The sequence below is a fragment of the Talpa occidentalis genome, unplaced genomic scaffold (assembly GCF_014898055.3).
Source record: "Talpa occidentalis isolate TD23 unplaced genomic scaffold, MPIMG_talOcc4v2.1 talOcc4.2, whole genome shotgun sequence".
Classification (NCBI taxonomy): Eukaryota; Metazoa; Chordata; class Mammalia; order Eulipotyphla; family Talpidae; genus Talpa; species Talpa occidentalis.
In genome coordinates this window covers 124,427,531-124,446,579 of record NW_023602073.1, presented here as the reverse complement: position 1 = coordinate 124,446,579, position 19,049 = coordinate 124,427,531, and the positions used below count along the sequence as shown (strand labels likewise).

Genomic DNA, 19,049 nt, shown 5'->3' with positions numbered 1-19,049 from the left:
AAGAACTAAAGGGCCAAAAACTTTCCTTCCGGCGACTAAAATACACAGCATTTTCTACCCATTGAATTCTCTGGTTTCTCCTCCATGTGAACTGATAGGTAATCTCAAATAAATCTATCTTTTAATTATAAATTTCAATTAAAACTTTGAAAGAAAGATGACAGTCCAAGTAACTCAGTTTGATATAATCACATCTACAATTAGACAGTATTGCATTGAAATTAAGCCAAACAGATTTCATTTGGAATAAGTTAAATTACATTCTGTTACATGTAACAAAGAAAAATCATACCACTTTCCTGCTTAATATCCTTCCCTTTCCCAGGCTCTACCTACAATATCCTCCACCTTAATGACATGAATGCTTCCACTGTGTGGCATGGCCTTCCTTCTCTGCTTAGTTTTGCAGCAATCTCAGAACAGATACTATTTCAGTTATACATTTGTTGCTTCAACCAGTGCTTTACAAACCTTAATGTACTTGTGAACCATTGGGGATCTTGTTAAAAATGCATGTTCTGATTCAGCAGGTCTGAAGACTGGCCAAGGTTCTAACAAGTTCCCAGGTGATGTAGTAGACGCACTTTGGGTAGCAGGCACCTAAATACATATGACCTTTTGTTAAATTGGCATTGGTTTCTGGACCATGATAACTAGAAATGTAGATTCCTTGACTTTGAGGTTATTTCATATTGAAGTTGGAATTTTTGTTTATTGATGATTGCATAAAGATGCTGTATGAACTGGGCCTACTCCTACTCTAGTTTCTGTTCTTACCACTCTTCCTTTTCTACTTACATTTGAAACCTAACAAACTTCTAGAAGTTTCCAGAATGTATCTGGCTTTTTCACATATCAGTACCCTTTTGGCTACTATTTCCTCTGCCTGTGTTAACATCTTGTGATTCTTCCTTTAAAGCTCACTTTAGTTGTCATCTTTTCTAGGAATCTTTCACTAATCTGTTCCCCATATAATTGCTTAGTTAAATGATTCCAATGTGCTCCCACAATACCATATTCTCTATGTTATAGCTTTGGTAAAATTTGTTGTAATTGTGCTTCTGGGGGGAGATAAGAGGCAGTGATGCATTTTATTTACAACCTAACCAGAATGCATGCCACATAGTAGGCTTTCATTAAAGTTTGTTGAATAAATGAGGAGGAGAGGATTATGTGTAATAGTCATACAAAAATATAATACAGTATTTTCCCTCATGAAATTTAAAATTGAATTGGGAGTAATAAAAGCTAAAGTCATAAAATGTTAAATACATGATGAAATAATACTGAAGTTAAAAAGTATTAGCATGTGATTAATTGCCAAATGAGGATCAGAGGAAATAACAATTCTGAGTTCATTGGAGGAAAATGTCACTGTGCATTTATTATTATTTTTTAATATCCCAATTTGTTCTACAGATGACAACACTCTATTGGAGTTAATAAAAAGTATGAATGTTTATGTAGTTAAGGGAACAGTATGAGAAAAAGAGGCAGATGTGGAAGCATATTCTCAAAGCTTGAGGAGTGACACTGGCATGTGTGCAAAAATAGTTCTCATTAGAGGCCTCCCTGGTGATGCAAGGGCTTAAGTCTCAGTACTATGAAGCTATCTGCTGCCACTGCAGCATGAGTTGTATCCCCAGCCAGGGAGCTACCCACATGGCGCAGCAGACCTCTCCTGTCTCACCCGCTACACCCCACAGCAATTTATTTCAGTCAGTCTGCCTGTTCTGTTCCCCACTGTCTCTGGTGAATCCTCTCACCCCCCATACCTCTGGCCTGTACCCCACTTCTTGTATGCATAAGTAAATAAATTTTAAAAAATTATCAGAAGATAAAGCATAAGTCTCTTCTATAAAAAAAAATAGTTCTCATTAAATAATGGGCCTTTGGTTGGTGTGCCAGATTTTCATTTCTGCTCTCTGAGAGGGAGGCTTACTGCTGTGGGTCATCAGCAGCTTCCTTGTCCTCTGATTTCTTACTGAATCTGGTCAAAAGTCTCTCCTGGCAAAGCACCAATGGAAGAAGAGTAAGGTTAGGGCATTTATTTTCTTGTGCTGTCTAGAACTAGCTGTGCCTCTGTATAAGTTTTCCCTTTGTTAAAACTTCCTCAATTTCTTCTTTTTTTTTTTAAAGATTTATTTATTTTTATATGAGAATAGGGGCACAGGCCAGATGCGCGGGAGGGTGAGAGGATTCACCGGAGACAGAGCGGGGAACAGAACAGGCAGACTGATGAAATACACTGCTGAGGGGAGCAGCGGGCGAGACAGGAGAGGTCTGCCACGCCATGTGGGATTATCCCTGTCCGGCTGGGAATCGAACCCATGCTGCAGAGGCTGCGGACAGCTTCACAGAGCAGCACTCAACCGCCTGCGCCACCAGGGAGGCCCCTCAATTTATTCTACTTTGAGAGTGTTCCCTGTTTCCTATTGAGAATAATACAATCAGAGTTGTTGAAGCTAAATTGGATTCCAGGCTTAATAACTTATGATAACCATTAATGGTATATAATTGTATTAGGTAAGAGTCTAAGAGGAGGGGGTTCAGTAGAGGGACAAGGTCAGAAAATAGCAAACAACTCTAAAATCATAGGTTTAAATCCTAGAATGGTAAAGAGGATATAAATCAGATAAGGGAAAACTAATATGCTTCAACACTCACAGTTCTATAATGCTTTTTTATACCTGCTGTTACTTTATTGTTCAATTGTAAAGCAACAATATTCAAGAAATGTTTAAGGGTTGTTTTTTTTTTAATTAAGGTTAGATTATGCAGAAATTTTGTCTTTTCTCTATCCTGTTGTTCATCTTGTGGTTAGTTCACTATATAGTGTCCTAACATCACAAGATATAAAAAGATAACAAATGGATGAAAAGTTCAGCTTTAGTATCTGTGATAAAAAGGTGTGTTGGGAGGGATACTAAAATCTTGAACTAAAATGAAGCTTTTCAGTTTATCTGGACTGGTCTGCCCCCCTTTTGCCATAAAGATATTGAGAATGATTTCCAGCTTGTCAAAAATAAAGACATCAAATGGACAACATATCTTTTATTTTCACATTGATGAAAACAGCCAGGTCTAATAAATAGATATAATGCTCTGGTGTACGGACCCTCTGTCTTTGGATCTTGGATTGTATTACAACCTGGTTTGTGGTACTTACTTAGATTATTGTTGACTCAGATGAGCCTAATTCTGTGATCCAGCAAAAACAGATCAGAAATAGCAGCAGGGAAGACTTGTTTGTAGTTTGACCTTGTAAAGATGAGCTAAAGGTGCTGAGGAAAGCATAGATTCAATTTAAAATACTAACAAAAAAAGATTGTTTGTATTTTGCCCAGTGGATGAAGTGAAAAATCTAATATTTTTCTTGGTACATGCTGTATATTTTGCCAAACTTGATTAAATTCTTGTTTAATAGGTAACTAAGAGAAGAACTGAATAAAAACACTTTATATAAGGCTTTTGATTCATTGTACTTCATTATTTCATTTTTTTAAAGCTGTTTTTGCTCTTCTTTAGGTTCTGTTTATGAAATGTTTGGAAATGAATGTTGTTTGGCAACAGGAGATGTGATTAAAATTACCGGACTCAAAATTAAGAAGATTATAGCTGAAATTTGTGAACATATTGAAGGCTGTGAGACTCCACAACCATTTGAACTGCCTATGAATTTTCCAGGTACATTCTATTGCAACCATTTCTCATTTGTAAAACTGTATTGTTAAGAATTATCCACAGTCTATATGACTGAAACAATGAAAAAGTGGTAGGTTTTTTTTTTTTTTTTTCCCATTCTAGACCAGTGGGTGAAATTTACCACAATTCTTATAGTCCAGTAGTTTTAAGGACTAATAGAGGCAAAAATGTTTCTTCCCTTTTTAATAAATATTCTTTACTTAAGATTTCTTCCTATTAACAAATTCTTAGAGCTTACCACTAATTGTGTTAGTGAGAGTAAAGACATCAAAGATAGATATTCATAAAGTATATAGAACTAATTAGTATCCTTTAAACATATTAATCTGATGTTTTTATTCCTGTTGACATTATTCTAGCTCCTGGGATCCCTGCTAAACGTCTGATCTTACTGACAAATCTGGCTATTTTTCTTTGTCTAGTTAATTCTGTTCAGTCTTCCAAAATCAGCTTAAGGGTCAAGTTTACTGCAAAAATTTTGCTGACCCTCTAACAAAATCTAGATATTGTTCTTTCATGTTCCTATAGTATCATGGACACCAAAGCAGGCATCTTATTGGGTAGTCACCAATGATTTTTATTGATCTTGTTCTCTAGAGCAGAGGTTGGAAAACATTTTCTGTAAAGGACTAGATAGTAAATACTTTAGATTTTGTTGTCAAATGATCTCACTCATGACTACCCACTCTGATGCTGAAACATAAAACTAGCTATAGATAATATATAAACCAATGAGCATGGCTATGGTTCAGTAAGAATTTATATATAAAAAAGATGCTGTCAGTCTTTGCCCATGAATTAGAGTTTGCTAACCTCTGCTATACACTAAAACTCTTTGACAAATAAAATATGACATATAGAACTCTCTATTTCTGGTATCAAGCACATCTTATGACACAGAGAGTATATATTCAATAATTGTTATTTAATGAATGTCTTGATGAAGTCCAGTTGATCATGTTTCTTAACATGGATTTGGTATCACTATATTTATATCCCAACTATGCCCCTTCTTGTGTAAACTTGCCAAGTTATTTACTCTACTCTTATGTAAAAATGGATTTAATAAACTAGTTATACCGTAGTGTTGCTGAGAGGATTAAGTATTAAACTATAGTTAAGGTATTTAGGTGGTAAATATTTGTCATACAGCAAATGACATAAAAACAGTATTAGCTTTGATTGTCATTAATATTATCATCATCATCAGTGGAATCAGGGAAAGATTTTAGAAAATGTTAAACTTGAGCCTCAATTTAGGGGGTAAAAATAAACTAGTTATATGAGGATAGTATTCTTCTAGTTTCCTATCCCTTACAACTGAAATCTTACCCATTGTTCAGTTATTACTATTTCTTCCTTACCTCCATCCTTTACGACAATCTTCTCAAATTTGACTGCACATTAGAATCACCTGGGGAACTTAAAACAAAACAAAACAAAACAACCCTGATATTCAGGACACTTGCTTGAAATATTCTGATTGATTTGTTTTGGGATGAAGTCTGGTCATCAAGGTTGCATAAAGCTCCTCGTTGGTACTAATGAGCAGCCAAGGTTGAGAACCATTACTTTAAAAGTATTCTTGAGAATACTCAAGAAAAAACCCTTTTTGGATGTAAAACCCTTTTTGACCACTGTAGACTTTAATCCCTCAATTACCTGATTTACTATATTTTGCATGCAATTTAAGTTGTTTGTGTGGCTTATGTATGTGTACCATTTGCCTAATGATTGCTGAGGATAGACTCTGAATCTCATTTATTATGACTATCTTCATAGTATTAAAGGAGATATATATATAGTAAATATCTAGTTAATTAAAAATAACTAGCATCTTCTGATAGTTTTTCTTATTAGATCAATTAAAATACTTAGCTTTCGACTAACAGTTTAACTTGTCAACTTGCTGTTTAGAATATATCTTTAAACTTTCAATTGATATGATAAGCTTGCATCAATTTTAGCAATAATTTGAAAATTTTATTTTCAAAACTAGTTTAAATCGAGGGGTAGAGTGATTGGTGATGATTAAGGAATATTTCCTTTCGTAGAGGAATCTTGATGATAATGAAAGCTATCATATATAGAGGAGTAATCCTACATCAGTGCTAGGGAGGAAGATAAAACTCAAGGCCACAAATATTCTTCATAAATTTCAACAGAAACATCTCTTTCTTTATATTCTATTTGAAACTTTTAACTTTGGAATCCCACGTAGATTTTCAGTGAAAAGGTCCCTTATCTTTTTAAAAACATTTCCCCTATTTGCAAATTTCTTCTTATTGATTTATAATTTCATTCTACTATGGTTTGAAGACATACTTCATATTATTTCTATCTTCAGAAATGTTTTGATATTTGTTTATGGCCAAACCTAGTGAAAGTTCAATTTCAACTTGAGAAGATTATCTATTCTGTTGTTCTTGGGTGAAATGTTCTGCAGATGTCTGTTGGTTATAGTGTTGTTCAAGTCTTCTGTTTCCTGTGGCTCTTCTGTTTATTTCTATCCAGTATTGAAAATGAAGTATCACGGTTTCCAACTAGTGTTAAAGTATCTATTTTTCCTGTCAATTTTGTTAGGAAACAAAATTCTTGATGGAGTAAACTTTTTATCACTATACAATAATTCTTATGTTTCTAGTAACAATTTTTGTTTTAAAGTTTATTTTGTTTGATTTTATGTAGTCTCTTCAGTTTTCTTCTGCATACTATTTGCATAGTCTATATTGTTCTTTTACTGCAAACAATTTGTGTCTTTGAATCTTAAGTATGTCTTCTGTAGAGCACAAACAACTTAAATGTTTTTAAATCCATTCTGTCAATTTCTGGTTTTTTATTGTAGTAATTAATTCACTTATACTTAATGTAATTACCAATAATGAAGGATTTACATTTGTCACTGTGCTATTTGTTTCCTTAAGTCTTTTGCATTCCTCTATTCCTTCATTATTGCATTTTTAAAAAATAAATAATTTCTAGTATACCATTTTAATTCCCTCCTAATTAAGACTATTTTTTAAGGTTAGTTTTAAGTTTGCAGCAAAATTAAGAAGATATATAGATTTACAATATATTATTTACCACCAATTATGCACGGCTTCCCAAATATCAAATCTCATAAAACCTTTTCAAGGTTGTTAGCCTATTTTTTTTAATACTGAACAAGATTTTAATGTCTGGATGTACCACAGTTCATTGTGTGAACTGTATGGATGTTGTGTCTTCAACCTGGGTAAATAGTTTCTCACTATTAAGTGTGATAGGCGTAGACTTTGTATAGATATTCTTAATCAAGTTGAGGAAGTTCTCTATTTCTGTTTTGCCAAGTGAGTTTTCTTTAATCTTGAATTAATCTTGATTTTTGTCAAATATCGTTTCTGCATTTATTGATATGATTTTTCTTTTACTTTATTATCAATTACATTAATTGATTTTCAAATGCTGAATCATCTTTGAACACCTGGGATAAATTCCACTTGTTTGTATAGGATAATTCTTTTTATAAATTGCTGGATTTGAATTGCTAACACTTCACTGAATCCTTTTGCATTCATTTATAAGAGAAATTGTTCTGCAGCTGGTTTTCTCTTTGTAGTATCTTTTGCATAGTTTTGGTATTAGTGTTAGTTTCATAAAATAAATAGAAATAAGCCCTCTGTTTCTATTTTCTAAAGATATTATAGAGAATTATGATAAAATTGTCCTTAAATGTTTGGTAGAATTCACCAGTGAGAACTTTCTGGAACTGTACTTTTTATTTTGGATCGTTATTAATTATTGACTCTGTTTTATTAATAGTTACATGTCATTTAAATTGACAATTCATTGTATGAATTTCAGCAGGTTGTGTCTTTCAAGAAAACAATCCAGTCCATGTTGATTATCACATTTGGAACATAGAATTGCTCATACAATTCTATTATTTTAATGTTCATAGAATCTGTAATAATGTCTCCTTGTTCTTTTCTGATTTTAGGAATTTATCTTTTCTCATCTAGAGACTTTTATTTTTAAAGTTTTTGGTTTAAACAAATTAGCCTATTGTTTTCCCCAACTGTTATACACCAATACAGAAAACCACAAAAATTAAATATTTGCCTTTCATTGTTTTTGAAAAATGTCCTGAAGAAAAGTTTTTTCCCCACTAAGTTCAAAATAATATCAAAAGAGGGCAACATTGTAAGTAGAATCTTCCAGTGAGTCACCAGACATGTCAAAGAATGACACATCTCTGAGAATGAGCTATGACAGAACTTCAGCTCCTTTCTGCCCCATCTTGTGACTGCCAAACTGCTGGTTTTGCTCTGACTGCAGGCTGTGGGTTTTCAACACTACATGGAGTTGAAGGGTGGGAGGAGTGTGAATGCATTAAGCCAAAATCCTTCAAAGTTAGCTGTTCTCACCAAGAATCAGACGTTTTATTCTTTAATAAATATTCCCCAGATTGTTGCAAACAATCTTGGATAAATTTTCAGAGTCTGGAAAAATTAATTCTGATAATTTTTTAAACCAGTTCTTCCATTGATTGTATGGGAGAGATAATTTTTAGAGATCAGTATCTTAGAATTTTTGTTGACATCATCCACTCTTCTGCATTAAAGTATATTAAAATAGATTCTAAACTTATCTTGGAAATTTGAAAGTCTTAAAGATGATCATTGCAAAGGTGCCCCTGCTGATTTCTTTGCAAATACAAATGCTCTGCTGAAGAAAACTCTGCTCAGCCTTTCACTAGTAAATACAGTTTATAGATACAGCTCCAGCAAATGGAAGTTTAAGTAGCAGTCAAAAAAGGAAAGCCTTATAAAGTTTTGGCAAGGACACTTTAGGGGCACAAACTGGAAACTGATTTTTTGCCAAAATGTGAATGGGGCCTAAATTTGTAATATGCATCACTAGTTGCATCTTACATTAATGTTATGTTTCCTTATGTCTCTATTTTGTCACTTCAAAAATGTTCTCTATATTAAGAAATAAAAGGCAACCATTTCAGTTCTTTATGGAAATAAGCACACAGCTTTAGAAGTACGGTTTGTTCTTTTAGAAGACAAACCTCTTGGCTGAGCCTTTTGATGATCTAGAAAATGTTCCATTCTTGCCAAATATAACAAAAATATGTTCTGATATTTAATAGCTGATTGCATTTTCCTCATATATTGGTAAATCATATAATGTTTGGGTTGATTGAAGTTCCACATCTCTAGATTACTTCTTGGAAAGATATGTTTCTGCTTCATAGTGTTATAAAACATGAATAATAAATGCTTTTTCTTTAGCCATGAGAAATATCCTGGAAGAAAGTGTTTCGATACATTTTTATGATGAACAGTTTTTTCTCTCAAACAACATTCACATAAGTGTCTCTAAACCATATGTTCAAGGACTGTTGTAGTTGCATGTATGAAGCCAAATTAAAATTATAAGATTAGATTGAAGACATTTTTTATTTTGAATTTTCAAGCTGATTTTTATTACTGTGTGGAAGTTGTGCTGTTGAAGGTAAGAGGCATGTACAAAATGTGTTAGTAGAGCTTAGGAATGGAACATTCTCTACTATTATATAATCTTCCCCTGTCCATATCACACACTCACATGAGAAATCTGATGATGTGCCAGAGATTATTCTAAGTACTTTTCCATATATAACTATTCGTATACTTTTATGCATATATATGTTACTTGTTAAATTTTACATATGAGGAAGCAGTTATAGGAGATCAAGCAACTTGCTCAAGATCACATAGTAAGTGGTTGTGTTAAATTTACATTAGCACTGTGTGATACAAATATATTTTAAGATCGCACATTTATGCTCGTTTGTCCATGAATGAATATATTCATGTGACTGTTTCAGAAGACTTTATTTTTATGCCACATGACTCACTCCATTGATTTCCCTGAGTGAGTGATCTGAGAAAGCCCAATATAGAAACCATAGTTTTCTATAACCTCAGAAATGATATGCCATCACTGTGCTGTATTCTTTAGACCACACAGACAAATGCTTGTGTAATCTGGGACTACCAAAGGCCTTAATGATAGTAGGCAGAAGTCACTGGAGCTATCTGGGAGGCTACCTAGCATAGATATTAAAAATTGTTCAAAAGAAAAGGTAAAATTTGTCCTAAAATATGTTTTATTAAAAACAGGTACCTAAAACATATTCATTTAATATCTAATCAATATAAAATTATTGAGATGTTTTATTTTCAAGGTAAGTCTTAAACATTTGATCTGTGTTTTCTGCTTACAGTACATCTCAATTCTAGCCATACAGATTTCAAGAAGTCACATTGCAAATGTTCAATACAATGTTCTAGTAGTGGTATTGTGTTGGAGACCAGCAATGCAGACCAAAACAGTATGACTCCAAAGTCAGTGCTCTGAAGCACTTCTTGCTTAGTCATAGAAAAAGAGAGGTGATCTTTTTGTGAAGCAGCATCACTGTTATAATGAGAAACCATAGACTCTCTGGTTATATGACATAATTTTTAATTTTTCTGTTACGTATATGTTGTTTTTCTCCATTAAAATGTTCAAAGGTCTAAATAAATGCTAGTCTTAAAATAACATGAAATAAGAATTTTTAATGAATTTAGAAAATTCACTGTATGTAAAATTACCTTCATATGTTTAATGGGCTTAAATTATACTTTAAAAACAAGCTATAGGCAGTGCCTCTTAAATTAATTTCTGCTAGATAGATGAATACATGGGTTTTCTCTGTCAAGTGGTCATACAATCCCTGACTAGCCTCACAGCTGGTAGGCTGTTATGCCACACTTTAATAAATTAGGTGGGTGATGAAGCAAGGAGGCCAAATAAATTCAACAGTCTCATGCCACATCAGGCAGCTTGTGCTTCCTACTGTAGTGGTTCTCCTGGAGCCCCATGTTTCATGGGGTGATAGAGAACAGGATCAATTGAAGGCACAACAAAGGAATATTTAGTTTAGGAAATCCCAGAGGTGCCAGGGGCCACTGGCAAACCTGCCAATCTTTTCCCTTGAGAAAACAATTGTCTTTATTACCCTGGAATGTAAAAAAAAAAGATCTCCTTTGGGGAATGTAGGGAGATTTTACTATCCTGGAATGCCTCTCAAGAGGGAGATACTGTATCATTTTTTCACTACTTAGAAAACAAATCTATTTCCTCAAGCTGCTGAGGCATGTAGAAATGCCACAAAGAATTATCTCCAAAATATATCTATATCTCTTTACAATAAGACTATTTAAAAAATAATTTTAATTCTAATTTGAAAAACACAGAAAAGTATTAAAGAATAACCAATGACAGAAATCAGATTAATGGAAGTATATATTCAAGAATTTGACTAAGGATAAATGACTAAATTTTATGAAACCTGCACTTTTATGCCTGGTTATCAAAATATGTAATAGATTGACATTTTTCAAAATTAATTTCCCTCTATTTCATTTGTGGAACTATGTATTTACTAAGTATATAGTGGGAAGGGAGCACTTGGTGGAGGACTATAGGTGCTTTAGTGGTGGGTGTGCGGCTATAGCTACACCTGACAGGAGGGGGCCTCTGCTTCCAAAATACCAACAACAATGTAAACCAAACTCCACAAAAAGTTAAACATTTTATGTTCATCTTCAAAAAAACCTATCTCATTGCTTTTAGCTCTTTCCACCTCCTTTTCTGTATGCACAATACCTCTAAAGCTCTTCATGGTGTTACCTTAACAATATTACCATGAAGGAATTCTCATGAAAAGAACCAAATTAGCCTTAAAAAATGTCTGCTCACATCTTTTGTGTCTTGACTGTCTTAACTGGACATTGGTAAAGCACATTGCCGTATTATACCAGTGATTTAGAGATTCTGCTATTGGTACAAAATCTTTTTTAGAAAATAGGCATGTTTTTGAGTGTTGAGACTGACAGCAAAGTTCAATGGAAAGTACAGAGAGTTTACCATGTACCTTCTGTCCCTGCACATCCATGGCTTCCTTCCTGTCAACATCCTCCACAAGAATGGTACTGTTGAACTTACCTCAATATATCATGATCATCAAAATTTCATGGTTTACATATGGTTCACTCTTGGTGTTGTACATTCTGTGGGTTGGACAAGTGTATAATGGTATGCATCCACCATTATGGTATCGTGCAGGCTATTTTTCACTGCCCTAAAAATCATCTGTGTGCTACCTGTACAATCTTTCTCCTCTGCAACTCCCTGCAAAACACTGATCTTCTTACTGTTTCCATAGTTTTTTGCCTTTTCCAAAATGTCGTATATTTGGAATCGTAGAGTATAGCCTTTTCAGTTTGGCTTCTTTCACTTGTTAATGTGCTTTTAGGTTTCCCTGCTATCTTTTTATGCCTTGATTGCTCATTTCTTTTTAGTGCTGAATGATATTCAATAGTCAAGATATACATCAGTTTATCCATTCACCTTCTGAAAGGATGTCTTGGTTGATTCTAAATTTTGGCGGCAGTGAATAAAACTACAGTATATAACTGTGGGAGGTTTTGGTGTGGACACAATAACATAACTTTTTAGTTATAAAGTGAATTGACTTTGCTTAACTTAAAAAAAATCTCTTGTAGAAAATTAAAGAATAGAAAAAGATTCAGGGAAATAAATTATTGTTCCCTGTAATCTCATCTTCAGGACTAACTAGCTTTAATATTTGATGTTTCCTTCCATTATTTGCTTGTAAATTGCATACCTACATACATGTAAATATGTTTTAATATAATGGCAACAATATTTTTTCAGGAATTGCCTATACCATTAAATATTCTTCAAACATAATTTTTATTTTCTATGTAGTAGTTCCTCGTATACATATAATTTATTAAATCTATCCTGAACGTGGTTCATTTATGCAGCATATTCTATAATGGGCAGCTTTTTAACTGAAGTTTTAACTAGGATTCTGATTATTATAAAACTTTCATGTGCATAAAATTATCTCAGAAGTAAAAATGTTTCTAAAGCTTTTGATGTATATTACCAAATCACATTCCATACAGACTGCCAATTTTGTTCCCACCAAGAACTAATAAGTGGACCAATTTAACTGCTTTTTGAAGCTGCTACATAACTGTCCATTCCTCCTCCTTTTGATTTTTTAAATTAACAGATTTATTGAGCTATAATTTTCATAGCATAACATTTAGCTGTTTGAAGTATACAATTCAATGATTTTTCATGTCCCTGTCTCAAGTTTCTTAGCAATATGAGTCTATAAACCTCCAGAGTCCTAGAGAATGGCAGGACCTGGCAGAGGGTGGGGGAGGTCACACTCCATAGCTCATATGAATCAGGTGTAGATGTGAGAAAGACAGACAAAAGAGAAGATTCTTGTAAAGGTGTTTGTTTTTACTCTTACTTAACACTATTCTAAAATTTTGACTAGTAAAATAAGGCTAGAGGAAATTAATTAGAAAACTATTAGAAATTAAGTAATAATCATTATTTATGGTAAAAGCTGCCAGAAAAATAGAATCAAACAAAACAAAAATTTTTAATTATTAAAATTAGTGCATTTACTAGAATGGTAGAATAAAAATATATTTAAAAACCAAACATATGGAAGCATATAAAATATTCACATAAACACATATTTATATGCAGTATACATAACATATAGTCATAATTTTCTACATATAGCACTTATACAAAGGTAATCTTTTTAAAAATACCATAGTAAAAGCATAGAATAACCAGGCTTCACATCTTTATACTTAATAGGAGGAATGATAGAAAACTTTAACTTATTTACTTATTTAATATCTTAAAAATATTATGAAAGCTATCAAAAATAATTAAAAGGACATTTTATTAGTTTTTTTTACATTGTAGTTAAAAGGACATTTAAATGATTATATGAGAAAACTGAATATTGTATGTAAATATATACACACGTGTTTATCAATTGCATGACTTAATTTGTAAGATGAACCAATGATGAACATGTCTTATAATCATAATTATTATGTTGACTCATGAGTAATTCTAACGGTCCCTAAATTTGGGAGAATAAACAATGGAAAATAATCAAGCATATATTTTTTTTTTATTTATAGAGGCATGTTTTATTTATTCATTTGTTTGTTTGTTTGTTTTGTTTATACATGCACTGGGTACAGTCAGAAGCACGGGAGGGTGAGAGAATTCACCAGAGCCAGAGCGGGGAGCAGAGCAGGCAGAAGGACCGAAGTACACTGCTGAGGGGAGCAGCGGGCGGCAGGAGAGGTCTGCGCACCATGTGGGACCCTCCTCCGGTGGCAGGGGAGCAGCCAGGGATCGAACCGGTGCCGCAGAGGCCGCGGGCAGCTTCGCAACCCAGTGCTCAACTGCTGCACCACCGGGGAGGCCAAATCAAGCATATATTTTTAAACACAATACAGAATAAAGGAGTACTTATTCTACCAATATTAAAATCTACTCAAAAGTTATAACAAATTACAACTAATCTTAAGAAAATCAAAAGCTGAGTCAACAAATCATAGTGGTACTGGTTGTAGAACATCAGAGCTAAGTTTTGAATTTGACTCTAGTGTGCATTCACTTAGGTATTTATTTATAGATCTGAACAGGCCTTAATATAGAGTATTACATTCTATGTGATAAAGTTGGTATTTTACAACTGGAGCTAAAGGAAGAATCATTTTGTAAGTTAGTCTAGAATAGTTATTAATGTGAAAATAATAGATGAAATTACATCATCAAACTTATGCCATATAGTAAAAGAAATCTGAAATTAAATGAGATATATTTCTAGTAGAACTTATATTTTTATCTAAAAGAACTTCCTAATAGTAAATAAAATGAAAAACCATAAAGAAGAAATATATTTAATCATATTAAATAGCACTTTCTGTATACCAGAAAAGTGAAAACAGGAAGAAAATTTTCCTAGCAAATGACATAATTTTGAAAAGAATACTTTACTAAAATTTAAAACAATCAAATAGTCTAGAAGAATACTAATTGGGAAATAATCAGAAGGCAGAAGAAATTGAGATAACCTACAGCCATATAGAAATTAGTTTATACTCATTTATGTAAATTAAAATAATTACAACTTTTCCACATATTATTAGTTAAGGTTTTACAGTTGTTGTAATGAGGTTGAGTAAGTAAGTTAAACGGTCACTCTCAAACCCAACTAAAGGATGTATAAAATGTTATCTTTCTGGAAAAAAAATGATATTTTAGAGTCATCTTCCAGGGAAGTGACAAATATTTCTTCTGTGCATGTGCAATGATATTGATGGATTAAGGGATACACTTATGTTTTGGTCCCTGGCCTTCTGAAACCAGCAATCTGAAGAGAAAAGAACTTTATAATGCTTAATAAGTGTTTCCACTTAGGATAAAATCTAAGGAAAGTATCATCTTCAAATTATTTGTAATAATAAAATAATGGAATTTAAATGCCTAACAGTGTGGAAAAGAACAAGTTGTGATACATCCCTTATAACATGGAGCCATTAAAAGCTGTTTTTGTAAATTAATTTTTTTAAATATGAGGCTTAATCATAGTTCAATGTTAAATAAAACAAGTAGGATCCAAATGAATATACATAGCATAGCTTTGATGCTGTTAAAACATTTTTGTCTTTGTCAATGTATATATCAAGATTGAAAAAAAATTCCCCAAATTTTAAATCTAGGTAAACTCCCTGATGTATTTTGGTGTAGTGATTAATTTCCTCATCCATAAAGTTGGGAAATAGGAATATTATGTATCTCATAAAATTCTATCAGGAGTTGAAGTTAAATAAATGAATTGAGGTAAGCATTAAGTTCATGCTATAAAGTTTGGCATGTAGAAAGTATTCAATGACTGTTATCCTTCTTTATATTATCTTTCAAAAATTTAGAGGTACTCCTCTGTTTATTGAAAGCCAGAATGAGTAGGACTTGGATGTTTTCATGTCAGCTCTATTTTGCTTACTGTGAAATAACTTCAGGTTTTTAGGAGCAGTTAGTCTGTTATTCTTTGTTTTTGATGGTGTGGTAAGTTTCATCTTTTCCATCATTATCTTCTTTGCCAACAATGTGGAAATTCCTCAGACTATTCAGAGATTGACTTAGATAGTGACTTGCCTAAAGGACCAATGGAAAAGACTAACTACAGTTTGTGACTTTAAATCATAAGATGAAGATTGGGAATTTTCTCTGTTTTGTATCTAATTAAGAGGGATTTAAATATTGACTGTCTAGCTAGAGGCATTTCTACAGTGTTACCTCTTCTCAAAACTGCTCCCAAGTCCTTGCTGATTAGTTAACAGGTCAAATACATATGGGGTCTGGCAAGCTGCTTCCAGATCAAATCCAGCAGGAATATTGTTGAAGTAGCTAGTAAAAGAGCCCATTACTGATTTTAGGTGGGATTTTCAAATTCATGTTTTAGTTTTTTTGTTGTCAAATAATATAGAATCAAAGGGTATACTTAAGAAGAGAATGTTCCTTTTTTATATGCCTATGAATTTTGGGGAAAGAAGTTATTTTCTTTATCTTGCAAATCAAAATCTATTTAAATCATAAGCTCTGAAATGCATTTAAAACTTATGGTTATATTGGAAAATTATCTCTCTTCCTAATTTGATTTTAATGTAAACTGATTTTTAATTGTTTTGTATAACCATGGGTAACAGATTATTTTTGAACACTGCATGGCAAAAATCAGCAAATATGTCAGAAAAAGTACAACATTAAAGGAAACACCACAGCATATGTTGACAGTTATAGAAGAATTGCTGCTGTTTTCACCCTTCACACCAGAATAATTTTTTCAATATTTACCTCCCATGTGTAGAGAGAGAAACATATGGGGTTATACATAATCATAAGCATAAACAGGTGGCTACTTAGGTACATTTAATTTGCAGGCAGCATCAATACTGAACAATGCAGTCACACCACATGGCTCCCAAACTCGATCCACTAACATCCCATTAGCAAAATTAAGATCATTAAAATAAGGGGAGAGTATGCTCCTCCCTCAATTGGCTTCAGCTACCTTTCAGAACGATGAATAAAACACATTTTCAAATATGCCTTGGCATTTTGCTGTTTCTTTTGTTCAAGGGAACTTCAGCAACTGTGTCTAATATATACCTTTGTGAATAACTACAAGCAGCACAATATTTGCATTTTAAATGTGCCTACTTCTCCCTATAATCTGCTTATTATGGGCATAAAATTATGGTGGTTAAATTCTGAGCAGTTTATCAAAGCATGGGGTCAAACTTCTCAAAGCAACCTAGGAACACTTTACCAAAGGTAGTCCACCTAAAGCAATCACCTGAGGGACATTCCCATATCCAAATACTCTGGTGAAATCTGTGAAAATTATCGTTGCTGGGATTTTTTTGTTCAAGGTATATAAAATGCTGAATTGTTGATTCTGTGTATTTTTTGTCATCTAATTTGATAAACTGGCATAACTACATTGTCCTCTGTGACCCTATAGGTACTAACTCTCTGACCTCGTAACCATCCTCGGTGGTTTAGAATTACAGAGTGACAGGAAATGAGGGGAAATAACATTTTTAATAGCTGCTTCCTATGTGTTAAGTGCTATCTAAGCATGTTACAGGTATTTACTTGTTTAATCATTGCACTGTTTATGAAATACATGATGTGGTAACAGGAGCCTAGGACTTGATGTCAATGGTCTGTTTTAAGATTTTAGTGTCATGACTGAAAACCATGATTACTTTTATATGTCACAGTAATAATAGTTGTTTTGCTGCTCATACAAGATTGTTGTAAGGATAAAGGATGCATATAAAAAATTGTTAAAATGTGTAACTTTCTATACAAATTTTAGTTTTTACTACTGTTAAAAATGTAGATAACTAAGAATTAATTTAAAATATAGTTTCCAAATTCTTAAAATTCATGCAAAAAAATCTTAAATTCATTTATTGAATAATTTTCAATAGGTCATTTTACTGCATTTTCTTATGTTTAGTTCATGGGACATGCTCTTTAAGACTAAATTCTCCTAATTTAAAAATGACAATAATAGCCATTTTAATAGGTGACAATAAATTTGGAAATAGAAATCTATTTTCTTTCAACTTTTTATTTTTTGAAGATTACATATTGTTTTATTTTACCATCACTCTCATGATCACTGAGGTTTCAATATATTTTGGCTTTCTTTGAAAGAATAACAAATTAGGGCCTCCCCTGGTGGTGCAGGTGGTTGAGTGCAGCGCTATGCCCGCAGCCTCTGCAGAGCCTGTCAATCCGGCAGGCAGGGGAGGGTCCCACATGGCACAGCAGACCTCTCCTGTCACGCCCACTGCTCCCCTCAGCAGTGTATTTCAGTCAGTCTACCTGTTCTGCTCCCCACCCTGTCTCTGGTGAATCCTCTCACCCTCCCGTGAATCTGGCCTGTACCCCAGGTTCTTGTATAAATAAATAAATTTTTTTTAAAAAAAAAAAGAATAACAAATTATATTTTCCCCAGAATAAAGGTATCATACTCTTTTTTTTTTTAGGGGCATATTTTATCTAAAAAAGATGCAGGAAGAAATGGTCAAATTTTCAACTGATTTGGCAGGTGTTTAGTGTTTTAGGTTATTGTGAAATTGAATTTCCAATATGACATATATAATGTATTAAATCTCTCTGTCTCTACCTCTGTTGCTGACTTGCCCTAGTTTATATGGTATTAGAGACTATTTACAAGGAGGAGATAGTCTTTGGATTGACTGCAAATAGTACATGAAGAAATAAGTTAATCATTTTTTTTTCCTGTTTTCTGCCACTTAGTATGCTAAACTATGTACTTTATCATCTTCTAAGGGAAAACACACAGATCCATGGATAGATTTTTCTTGCAATAGAGACATCCAAGAAGACAGCTCTGAAGTGTGTGATTAACTTGAAATAATAGTGCCCCTTAGGGTTTCAGGCTTTTTCTACCTCATAACATTTTAAGTCTGTTATTACCTTAGGTGAACCCAATTCCCCAAGAAAGAAGACACTGAATTAATTCTTCTGTGACTTATGTCATCAATATAGCAAGGATAGAAATAAAATAATGTGTCTACCATTTACAAGATTCTAGGTAGTTATTTTTAGACCTATTTCACAAAACTGCTGGATTTTCTATAACCTGATAATGATTGTGAACTCCTAGAAATAAATTTTCACATGGAGACAAATGAAATTAAATGCATATATGTATATGTAAGCATATATACACAGGCAAATTTATTTGTTGTAGTAAATTTAAGAATATTATTTTATTGAATTTTCCTTCATAGAAGACATAATAAAATAAGTTCCTTGAAAATAATTTTTTTTGGCCTACTATGATCAAGCAGAACATGCAG

At 33.0% G+C, this 19,049-nt stretch overlaps 1 protein-coding gene across 2 annotated transcripts in view; it reads left to right on the top strand.

Annotated features, from left to right (window-relative positions):
* THEMIS (thymocyte selection associated) overlaps positions 1-19,049 on the top strand; it is a 195,811-nt gene that overhangs the window by 66,978 nt on the left and 109,784 nt on the right. For both annotated transcript variants that reach the window (XM_054697812.1, XM_037520979.2), the window contains exon 2: positions 3,529-3,687. In XM_054697812.1, coding sequence (XP_054553787.1) covers positions 3,543-3,687 — 145 coding nt within the window. In that variant the 5' untranslated portion in view covers positions 3,529-3,542. The remainder of the gene's footprint in view (positions 1-3,528; positions 3,688-19,049) is intronic.